Source organism: Centroberyx gerrardi, chromosome 15, assembly GCF_048128805.1.
Source record: "Centroberyx gerrardi isolate f3 chromosome 15, fCenGer3.hap1.cur.20231027, whole genome shotgun sequence".
NCBI classification, from domain to species: domain Eukaryota; kingdom Metazoa; phylum Chordata; class Actinopteri; order Beryciformes; family Berycidae; genus Centroberyx; species Centroberyx gerrardi.
In genome coordinates, this window is record NC_136011.1 from 29,584,127 (window position 1) to 29,595,934 (window position 11,808).

The following is an 11,808-nucleotide window of genomic DNA, read 5'->3' on the forward strand; positions in this document are numbered from 1 at the left end:
TAGACCTCTGATCGACGTCTGTATGTCTGCTGAGCTGTGAATACAGACAGAACAAGGAAATGTCAGCTTCAGCTCAGCTTCAGCTTGTGTCTGCTGAAGTGTCTTTGAGCAAGACACCGAACAGAGCGTGTTTACTTTTTCCAACCACACAGCCGAGGGCGTCAGGAGGCAAATTCAGCTCAGGCAGGCAGGCGGGTAACACTTAGTGAGATGCTGCGCTTCGTCAGATGGCCTCTAGAGGGCGTCTCTGACTGTGAGCTGCAGTGTTTCCATACAGAGACACAAAATCAAAAGTTGCTCAGTGTCATCTCATTAGGACTCATCTCATCATGTCTGTAGTGTGGAGATGTACAGACAGCAGACCAGCAGACTGACCTCAGTCAGAGTCTCCTGCTGTGAAAACTACAGTGAAACAGTCAGGAACAGATCTGCAGTCAGTAACTCGTCTTCTGCCCAGACTTTAACGGTAGATGACATCATCTTGTGGCGTTTAAGTCACGTTAGTGGAGTCAGGTCATTTAACTGTCGCGGTGCTGCAGGGCAGAGACCTGAACACACTGTGGGTCTGCTGCTCATCTCACCAGACTGCTGCTGGGTGGAGCCGGGTGGCTGGCACGATACTGACGAATACAATGAAACACACACACACACACACACACACACACCTATTCAGCCTGCCCCTGCCCTTGAGGCACACCTGTATTCAACAATCAAATATTCAACAGTAATGACACTCTATCCTCCAAACTGTCACCAGGAACAAATAGAGACAGAGGAGAGAATGGAGGAGCTTCAGGGTTTGCTGACTGTCCAGTCAGAGCAGCTGCTGGGTCTTATTCATCAAGCTGGAGAAGAACTGTACTGAGAGGATGGTTAACAATATAATGTAAAAAAATATTTAAAATAAGTGAACAGTTTGTCCCCCACGAATGATGCATGATCATGATTAATGTTAGTATTAGTAGTTGCTGTCTAGCGTTAGCGGCTATAGCTGCATGTTAACATATTCAGTTGCTTTGCTAAATTAGCCTGCTGGCTAGTTAGCTAGCTAACAAAGCCAAGCTGCCAGTTGTTTGTTTTGAATAATATTGAAGTTAAAGATTTCAATTGGCCCAGTATTTTAGCCCCCTCAATGCCCATACAGAAATACTAAATAAAACCAGGTAATGCCTGTTAATGCTCTTTGGAGTAACTGGTTTTTACAGTAAATTACATGGAACTTTATTTCTCTGGGGAAACTCAATGCAGCCGCAGAGAAAGAAATATAGATAATAAGCACAAATGTGATTTACACAAAAGTTAACGTATCTAGTAGCAGCTAGCGTTAGCGTGTTCACATTAACATCAGTGTGTTTGCCGGCTAGTTAGCTAGCTAACAGTTTGTTCAGGTTAACTGAGCTGACTCTTCTCAAGCTACAACTCAGAGTGTTTTGGAGTAGAGACTAGGGCTAAAGACAAGACAGTTTACTGTGTCACAGTAACCAAATCCACCTTATCACACTATTCACTTTTACTGAGAACGTTACTGAATGGATCTACAGCCACACCACAACAAGCTGACTCAGCTGCTCTCTGCTTCTAGCTGCTTGATACAGATTTACACTTTATTAACTAACACACAGTTCTACAGATTTACACTTTATTAACTAACACACAGTTCTACAGATTTACACTTTATTAACTAACACACAGTTCTACATGTTCCTCCATCATGAGACTCAGCAGCAGGTTGGACAGGAAACTGTAAAGTCTGTGTTGATGTTTCAGCAGCAACAGAGAGTTTAAACTTCTTATTTCAACCTGGGAGTGAATCTGAGAAGGAACAAGATGCAAGACCGAGTTAAAAATGTGTTTTCTCAAGAGGATCTGGACCACTGGGCAGTTGGCCTCTAATCTGATGTTTTTCTCTGTGTGTGTGTGTGTGTGTGTGTGTGTGTGTGTGTGTCATTACAGTGAGTCATGCAGCCTTTTTAGAATTCCTACAGAGGGAGGAGACAGGACGCGAGCCAACCGTTCCATCTCAACTCGCCAAGTTCTCACACACACACACACACACACACACACACTTCATTCTTATTATCTTACTGTTACCTACCTTGCCCTACAGCAAGCCCTTTCATTCTGGTAACAGAAGAAGCTGCGGTCAGTCTTCAGACAGAAAACGAACCGCCGACTTGTTTATTTGGATTTCTGCTGTAAAACCAGGCTGCTGGAAACAAGATAAGACTAAATTCAGCTGTAATTTCGCCTCTGGGGAAACTGGGTAATGTCTGTTTACATGCGAAACAGAAAATTCAGGATTCTTGCACCTCTCATTCTGACACCTGGAACCACCTGCAGCAAACCAGAGCTTCAAACCTGTGAAACAGGTCGACCCTGCCCTCCGTCTGCCCCTCCCTCCCTCCCTCCATCCCTCCCTCTCTTGTTGCCCCGGGTGACTCCCTTTAGCCACACCTGCTTCCTCACCGGCCAATAGGGTGAGCCCGGGGAGCCTGACTGAAGGGGCGAGGATACCAGCCTTTATAAGACTGAGTTACTGACCGCCACCGTCCCTAAATACACTCCCAACACACACACACACCACTCTCTAAACGCTCCCAACACACACACATCACTCTCCACACACTCCGAACACACTCACATCACTCTCCACACACTCCGAACACACTCACATCACTCTCCACACACTCCGAACAGAGCGGCAGCCATGTCTTTCCTCAAGGGGATGCTGGGTGGGAAGTCTGACTTCGTGGATATGGCTGTGGATAAAGCGGGTGAGTACACAACAACAACAAACAACAACCAATATGGAATAAATGTTTGCCACTCACTCACACCATTGTTCAGATGACTAATCAGTTTCTATATATAATTTATACAAGTAAAAACATGAGAGTCAACAATGCGTTTTGCATCACTGCCTCTTCAGGTTCGATTTTATTTGCATAAATTAGGATTAAAACCAGATCAGTCAGCTGAATAAGTCTCAGTGTGCAGCAAACATGTATTCTTTGTTCCTGCTTTTCACAGAGAACATCATACCCTTAATGGAATAATTATATTTGCAATCTAAATATATTTCTAATTCAATTCCAACTTCATCTTAGGTGCAAAAGTGTTTCGGCTTTCAGTGTTTTAGTGTTCAGTGTTTTAGTGTTCAGTGTTTTGGAGTTCAGTGTTTTGGAGTTCAGTGTTTCGGCGTTCAGTGTTTTAGTGTTCAGTGTTTTGGTGTTCAGTGTTTTGGTGTTCAGTGTTTTAGTGTTCAGTGTTTTGGAGTTCAGTGTTTTGGAGTTCAGTGTTTTGGTGTTCAGTGTTTTGGTGTTCAGTGTTTTAGTGTTCAGTGTTTTGGTGTTCAGTGTTTTGGCGTTCAGTGTTTTGGCGTTCAGTGTTTTGGCGTTCAGTGTTTTGGTGTTCAGTGTTCTAGTGTTCAGTGTTTTGGAGTTCAGTGTTTCGGCGTTCAGTGTTTTGGTGTTCAGTGTTTTGGTGTTCAGTGTTTTAGTGTTCAGTGTTTCGGCGTTCAGTGTTTTGGCATTCAGTGTTTTGGCGTTCAGTGTTTCGGCGTTCAGTGTTTTGGCGTTCAGTGTTTTAGTGTTCAGTGTTTTGGCGTTCAGTGTTTTGGCGTTCAGTGTTTTGGTGTTCAGTGTTTCGGCGTTCAGTGTTTTGGCGTTCAGTGTTTTGGCGTTCAGTGTTTTGGAGTTCAGTGTTTCGGCGTTCAGTGTTTTGGCATTCAGTGTTTTGGCGTTCAGTGTTTCGGCGTTCAGTGTTTTGGCGTTCAGTGTTTTAGTGTTCAGTGTTTTAGTGTTCAGTGTTTCGGCGTTCAGTGTTTTGGCGTTCAGTGTTTTGGTGTTCAGTGTTTTAGTGTTCAGTGTTTTGGTGTTCAGTGCAGCTCTTTGAGGCTGCAGTCTGTGAGACCGGACAAACTGAGATCTGAGTCTTTGTGTTTTTCTTTCCATCGCCTTCCTGTCACATGGGAAACTCTCATATCGGCACAAAGTTTTGTTTGTATTCTTTTTGTTAAAGTCTGAGGCAGAGTATAGTAGTATTAGTAGTATTGCAGTACAGTCAGGATGAGAGAGTATAGTAGTATTAGTAGTATTGCAGTACAGTCAGGATGAGAGAGTATAGTAGTATTAGTAGTATTGCAGTACAGTCAGGATGAGAGAGTATAGTAGTATTAGTAGTATTGCAGTACAGTCAGGATGAGAGAGTATAGTAGTATTAGTAGTATTGCAGTACAGTCAGGATGAGAGAGTATAGTAGTATTAGTAGTATTGCAGTACAGACAGGATGAGAGAGTATAGCAGTAGTAGCAGTATTGCAGTACAGTCAGGATGAGAGAGTATAGCAGTAGTAGCAGTATTGCAGTACAGTCAGGATGAGAGAGTATAGCAGTATTAGCAGTATTGCAGTACAGTCAGGATGAGAGAGTATAGCAGTAGTAGCAGTATTGCAGTACAGTCAGGATGAGAGAGTATAGCAGTAGTAGCAGTATTGCAGTACAGTCAGGATGAGAGAGTATAGCAGTAGTAGCAGTATTGCAGTACAGTCAGGATGAGAGAGTATAGCAGTATTAGCAGTATTGCAGTACAGTCAGGATGAGAGAGTATAGTAGTATAGTAGTATTGCAGTACAGTCAGGATGAGAGAGTATAGTAGTATTAGTAGTATTGCAGTACAGTCAGGATGAGAGAGTATAGTAGTATAGTAGTATTGCAGTACAGTCAGGATGAGAGAGTATAGTAGTATAGTAGTATTGCAGTACAGTCAGGATGAGAGAGTATAGCAGTATTAGCAGTATTGCAGTACAGTCAGGATGAGAGAGTATAGCAGTATTAGCAGTATTGCAGTACAGTCAGGATGAGAGAGTATAGCAGTATTAGCAGTATTGCAGTACAGTCAGGATGAGAGAATATAGCAGTATTAGCAGTATTGCAGTACAGTCAGGATGAGAGAGTATAGCAGTATTAGCAGTATTGCAGTACAGACAGGATGAGAGAGTATAGCAGTAGTAGCAGTATTGCAGTACAGTCAGGATGAGAGAGTATAGCAGTATTAGCAGTATTGCAGTACAGTCAGGATGAGAGAGTATAGCAGTATTAGCAGTATTGCAGTACAGTCAGGATGAGAGAGTATAGCAGTATTAGCAGTATTGCAGTACAGTCAGGATGAGAGAGTATAGCAGTATTAGCAGTATTGCAGTACAGTCAGGATGAGAGAGTATAGCAGTATTAGCAGTATTGCAGTACAGTCAGGATGAGAGAGTATAGCAGTATTAGCAGTATTGCAGTACAGTCAGGATGAGAGAGTATAGCAGTAGTAGCAGTATTGCAGTACAGTCAGGATGAGAGAGTATAGCAGTATTAGCAGTATTGCAGTACAGTCAGGATGAGAGAGTATAGCAGTATTAGCAGTATTGCAGTACAGTCAGGATGAGAGAGTATAGTAGTATTAGTAGTATTGCAGTACAGTCAGGATGAGAGAGTATAGTAGTATTAGTAGTATTGCAGTACAGTCAGGATGAGAGAGTATAGTAGTATAGTAGTATTGCAGTACAGTCAGGATGAGAGAGTATAGTAGTATTAGCAGTATTGCAGTACAGACAGGATGAGAGAGTATAGCAGTAGTAGCAGTATTGCAGTACAGTCAGGATGAGAGAGTATAGCAGTATTAGCAGTATTGCAGTACAGTCAGGATGAGAGAGTATAGCAGTATTAGCAGTATTGCAGTACAGACAGTATGAGTCAGCCTCAGCCTGCAGGTTTACCCGTCCGGTGACATTCCTCTCCGCTCAGCGCTGAACGAGTCGACGGGCTGTGGATCGATCCCGTCCTTCCCCTCCATCCACTCTCATCAGCTTTAATTAAATGATGGAAGGAGGGTGACAAAACCTTTCAAATAGTGAGATGTTAACTAGATTACAAACACAACCTGACTGTTTTCACCACAGACCTCAGTAACACTCTGTCGCCTCATTACACCTGGGAAACATATTTGAACTGCTTGAACCACGTCTAGGTGTTGCTTTGTTTTAAGGGGTCACGAGCCAAAAAGGTTGAAACCACGGGCCTGGAGCACTAATGAACCGCTGTACGGAGCAGATTAGGTTTCTGTGAAAGCTGTTTAGATGCCAGACAGCGTCCTTTGAGACTGAGACGAGTCTGTTTTCTGTTGAGCGGAAAGTCGACAAGGAAGACGAGTCGATTTGAATGTTATTCAAAGCTCGTCCCTGTCCCGTCTCTTCCCTGCCGCTCGGGGTTCGAGTCTTTCTGCCTCACAGCGGTTTGTTCCAACGTGGAAACACGTCAGAAATGCTGGTCTGGAATGTGGCCTGGCAGTGTGGCGGGACTGCACTGCTAAAGCCATACAAGGCAAAATGAACAACCTAAACACAGCAGGGGGACCTGGGAACACTGGAAGTTAATAATAATAATAATAATAACTTTAATTATAATAACCTTATTTATATAGCACCTTTAAAAACAAAACAAGAGTTTACAAAGTGCCTTTGACAGTCAAAATAAAAGCAGAATTTTAAAAAGGGCAGTGGAACAGTGTGAAACAGGAATTAAATTAAGAGAAGCCCAAAATAATTGATAATCGATCCCTGGAAATTATCTCTTTTCTTGCCCCTCCTCCGCATTTGATGTAATATCTAATGGGCCAAAGTATGATTCCAAAACAAAGAACGTGAGGATGGGGGGCAGATAAAGATCCAGGAGAGTTTACTTGTGAACTGAGGAAGCATCGGACGGTGATAAATAAGAGAAATAATGAGAAGAACCAGGATTTATTTAGGATTTGTTCTCTGTTCTTCTCAAACAGTAAAGATGTTCTCTGTTCTTCAGTCCATCTCAAACTGTAAAGATGTTCTCTGTTCTTCTCAAACAGTAAAGATGTTCTCTGTTCTTCTCAAACTGTAAAGATGTTCTCTGTTCTTCTCAAACTGTAAAGATGTTCTTCAGTCCATCTCATACAGTAAAGATGTTCTCTGTATGCATTCCAGCCCGAGCCCGACGGGGCCCGAAGGCTATTGAAAGATTCACCCCCCCATCCCATGTTGGTCATGGTCACTAATCGAAAGAAAAGAAAGGATAAAATAAAAAAAATAATAAAACTGGGGTCTATATTTGTGTTGAGGGCCTGTTCAAGAGTTTTAAATACATTGGACCAAAAACTCAGTCAGCCTCAGGCACGTCCAAAACATGTAAATGGTCAGCTGAAGATTGCTTACATCTATAACAGGCATCGCTTCTATCAGGAAATATTTTTGCCAATTTAGCGTTGGTGTATGTATATATGTATATATGTATGTATGTATTGTATAATTGGTAAGTTCCTGCACTTATAATGTAATATTGTAATGTCCTATTCTCCTGCCTGTTCCCTTCCAGACCACATGCATAAAAAAAAACCTGTACACCCCGAACCTGAATAAACCCTTTAAAAGGAATTCCTGTCCCGTGTCCGGACAGACCCCCCGCAGTGATAGTCAAACTCCTGATTCCTGAACTAGCTTATCCACCTTATCCTACAGGTGTGCAGCTCGTAAACAGAAACGCTCCTGTCTCCCTCTCCAGCCACATGGAGCTCAGCGTCGCCCGGCCGGATGCGTCAGACCGTTCCCAAATCCTCCGGGCCAACAAGCCAGACCGTCTAGTCCAGATACACGTTCCACAACAGCAATAAACTTGTTAAAATCCTCCTCACTTAGAGCTCCATTTCGACTTTTTACTATTTAGTGGTTTCCTTGTCGGTGACTATTCGCTGCAGCAACAGCGGAAATATGGGGGCGTGTCTCCCTCAGACCTCCCCGCCGCCTCACTCTGTTTCCTGTACCGAATTTCTATCCGTTGCCGCAGACGCTCGTGCGACGCTCGTGCGACGCTCGTGCGACGCTCGCTGGCTTTGTGTTGCGCAAATTCTGTGTTTCTCAGATTAGGGCTCAGCAGGATGAGGCCTGTACAGTGCCATGTGTTCTCAACCTGTGTCACGTCTTCAAACTCTCTACCAACTAAAATATCTGGCAGCTCTTTCAGATATCATGAAGATGTGGATGTTACTGTACCTCTCTGTATCTGACTCTTTCCAATACATTTCAGGCAGTATGTTACGGTGTGAGGTAGAGCTGCAACGATTAATCGATTAATCGATTAGTTGTCAACTATTAAATTAATCGCCAACTATTTTGATAATCGATTAATCGGTTCAGAAAAATAAGTCAAAATTCTCTGATTCCAGCTTCTTAAATGTGAATATTTTCTGGTTTCTTTACTTCTCTCTGACAGTAAACTGAATATCTTTGGGTTGTGGACAAAACAAGACGTTTGAGGACGTCATCTTGGGCTTTGGGAAACACTGATCGACATTTTTCACCATTTTCTGACATTTTATAGACCAAACAACTAATCGATTAATCGAGAAAATAATCGACAGATTAATCGACAATGAAAATAATCGTTAGTTGCAGCCCTAGTGTGAGGTTGAAACCTAACAAAGCAAAGAGGTTGCAGCAGATGCAAATCGAGGGGTTTGGCCTTTCAAACTGCAGGCCATGTTGCTGCCTCTAGGTTAAATAGTATTTGCAAATATAGCATTTGTTTTAATGTAATCGGAGTACCAGATGGGCGGGGTTTACTGCATCAGGTAATTGGTCCATCTGGGAAAATGACTACATTGACTTTCAAACACTTTCCTGTGATTGTCTAAACTTCTGCTACTCAATTTCAATGAGTAGGTCGAAGCAAATATTGTTTTTATTTGGAAACACTGTTAGCCGAGGCCTGTAGCTCACAGTGTGTACTTGATGCTGTGCTAACCTCTGACCTTTGACCTGGTTGTTCTGCAGCTGACTTCGCCAAGGACAAGGTGAAGGAAGCCCTGGGAGGAGGAGGAGACGACAAGAAAGAGGAGGAGAAGGAGGAGAAGGGAGGAATCGGAGGATTCTTTTCATCATTTGGAGACGACAAGAAAAAAGAGGAGGAGGAGGAGGAGAAGGGAGGAATCGGAGGATTCTTGTCATCATTTGGAGACGACAAGAAGAAAGAGGACGAGGAGAAGAAAGGAGGATTTGCAGGTCTCTTCACTGAAAATCCGGAGTCAAGCAGCGGAGGAGGAGGTGGAGAAAGCGAAGGGGGAAGTGGAGGAAGTGGAGGGGGAAGTGGAGGAAGTGGAGGAGGAGATGGAGGAGATGGAGGAGGTACGTATGGAGGGCGCTCAGGTACAACTCAGAGGGCTTTGGAGCACAGACTGGGGATGAAGAGGTTAGGATACCAGGGTTCAAGGAGCGAGGGGTAAAGGGGCTAATGAGGCTAGAGATAAAGAGGATTGGGCTAAAAGGACTTGGAAAGAGGCTAGGGTTAGGACAAGACTAGGTTTCGCAGTAAATGCCACAGTAACCTAAATTCGGAAACAAATCCAGATTATTATTACTCACTTAATTATATTACTGAATGAATCAACATGTTTTCACACCGACAGTCCTCCTGGTCCAGCTGTGATATTTACATTAAAGCCTTTTCCACCAACATGGCTGACGTACTGCCGCTGGTCACAGATCGGTTAAGAAACTTTCTGTCTCCTCTGACAATACAGTTTATAACACAATACAGGTGTTGTCACTGACATATTGTTTCTCTTCTTTCTTTATGGTATCTTCAGTCTACAAATAATAATGTGATTACCTTATAATACATATTTGCACATCCAAACACATTCTTATAATTTTTTTCCCCCCATCTGGATAGCTGATAATGTGACTAACTAGCGATGTGAATAACTGCTTCCACTTGTAAATCTATCAGTGCAGATGCGGCATCTTTATCCCCATTTATTATTTGCTTATTGTTGTTTCCAATCTACATTGAGTTGTTTTAATTATTTGCTGTATTATCGCTCAGTACTCTCCATTCGTCTTACTCTTTATCTGTATCTTCTCTCCCCGTCTTTTAAGTTTCGTCCTTCTCAGATCTCAGTTTGACGGACACTCTGGGCGATATCGCCGGAGAATTGTCCGGAGGGAAATAAGACGACAGAAACCTGCAGACCAGGACCTGATGAAACAAAACCCGATTCTCCTGACTGGACCTTCACCTTCAGTCCATCTGCACCGTCCTGACCTCCAACAGGCTGGAGGACAAGAAGTTCCCAGAGGATCAAGAGCAGTTTCACCCAAACTGACACCTTTAGTTATGAAAATGTTTTGTTTTCCTAATATTAATATGATAATTTCATTTCTGTTGTTCTGATTCTGATTTTTAACGCTGCAGGAAAATGCATTCCTATGAAATCCTCAAATCTTGATGTCTGAGATGAGTCAAGAAAAATGCATCTATATTTTTACACAGATAATAATGTAATTGTTTAATACAAGCACAAGATCATGACTAAATGTTTAATGGAGCCTATCCATTTAATAAAACATTACTCAAACAACAACACCTCTCAGTACCGTACCTGTTTGTGGTGTCCATATACATTATAAATCAACAAAATGTATCGAAAAGCTTTAAAAACGATGGATTCTTACAATGAAAAGTGAAATGTATAGTTAGGAAAATACAGGAAATCTGTTGTGTGGTTGGGAATATTACTAAACTGGGTTAAATGTTAAATTGTATGAATTTATCGGTTCTTAAGCCCTATTCACACACAACTAATATCACCAGGGAACGTCTAGCGATTTGTAAGAATTGTGGAGATCACTGGTGATTTTAATGCAGTGTGAATCTGCCATGTCTGTAATTTGTAACGTTTTAAATTTTGGCACAAATTTCCTCCCGTACTTCGGTGAAAACAGTTTCCTCTGATAACGCCAATCGTACGAATCGATCTCCTGGTAAAGAGAGACGTAATTTGTTTCTCTCTCTCACTCCCATCCTGGAAAACAGGCAGCAGAGGAAACTACAGAGGAAAGTTTCGGATGCATTTTCAGTGCAAACTTCAGGTTTAGCTAAATCAGGAAGCAACAAATTGTAAAATGTTGCTCAGTGACACCGCCGGTGTTTCAGCGCGTCATCCTGTACGCATGCAGCAGTCCTGTGTGAATACGGCTTAAGAGTGGATTCAGTTTGTGATGATTATAATGAAATTTAATGAAGATCTTAGAGCCAAGATGCATTTAGTAGACCGGGACTTTCTAACATGAATACCTCTCAGTGTTTGGGTCCACTCTGTCAGTGCCTTGTGTGTGTTTCTGTTGTTACCATATGTTTGAAAGACATATATAAAGATATATATACATTTAAAGTTGTGTGTGTGTGTGTGTGTTCTCTTTTGCTGCATTAAAAAGAAAGTGAAATCGGGTCAAGCAGATGTTTCAGTCTTCATAAAGATAAAAAGAAATGGGGGGAAAATCTTCTTCTAATACGTTCCTCCTTCATTCTTTTTTAAATTTCCTTCCCCATCTCTTCTGATCCTTCCAGGCTCACAGGAGTATTTGTACCATCTACTGCCGGAGTGCGGTGACCTCTGACCTTTGACTGCCTAACTGTTGGTTGCTTGTAATGTTGGTGGAGGAAGGTCCAGGAACTGAAGCTCATTTTACTGTTGGATAAGACGTGTAGCGTTATAAGATGTTATAAGACCATGAAGACTACAGTAGATTAGAGTAGACTACAATAGACACAGTAATAGTAGGAAATAACATTCCCAGCTGATGAGAAACTTTCGGAAGCTGAATTGTTTTACTGGTTTGTCTCAACATTAAAGCGGCTCTGTTACAGGAATTCAACTTTCCCTGTTTATATACAGATATGATCAAAGGTGTTTAATGAAGACATTGTTAAAATTAGATTTTTGTTTTAATGATTAA

The 11,808-nt window shown here is 42.2% G+C and overlaps 1 protein-coding gene across 3 annotated transcripts; it reads left to right on the forward strand.

Annotated features, from left to right (window-relative positions):
- Positions 1-2,157: 2,157 nt before the first annotated feature.
- On the forward strand, positions 2,158-11,243 carry LOC144542365 (uncharacterized). 3 transcript variants are annotated; one of them, XM_078288827.1, is made up of 4 exons: positions 2,158-2,774; positions 8,845-8,903; positions 8,982-9,195; positions 9,949-11,243. In XM_078288827.1, exons 1-4 carry the CDS (start codon positions 2,708-2,710, stop codon positions 10,020-10,022), a joined length of 414 nt encoding a protein of 137 aa, XP_078144953.1. In that variant the 5' UTR covers positions 2,158-2,707; the 3' UTR covers positions 10,023-11,243. The 3 variants fall into 3 exon arrangements, with proteins under 3 accessions (XP_078144953.1, XP_078144952.1, XP_078144951.1); XM_078288826.1 differs by having other exon boundaries at positions 2,169-2,774; positions 8,845-9,195; positions 9,964-11,243; XM_078288825.1 differs by having other exon boundaries at positions 2,172-2,774; positions 8,845-9,195.
- Positions 11,244-11,808: the final 565 nt, after the last annotated feature.

Bases quoted from the DNA above. Each gene is read 5' to 3' on its own strand.
- LOC144542365 (XM_078288825.1), top strand. From the start codon at position 2,708: ATGTCTTTCCTCAAGGGGATGCTGGGTGGGAAGTCTGACTTCGTGGAT. The intron at 2,775-8,844 runs GTGAGTACACAA...GTTGTTCTGCAG, and splicing joins TATGGCTGTGGATAAAGCGG to CTGACTTCGCCAAGGACAAG. The intron at 9,196-9,948 runs GTACGTATGGAG...CCGTCTTTTAAG, and splicing joins AGATGGAGGAGATGGAGGAG to TTTCGTCCTTCTCAGATCTC.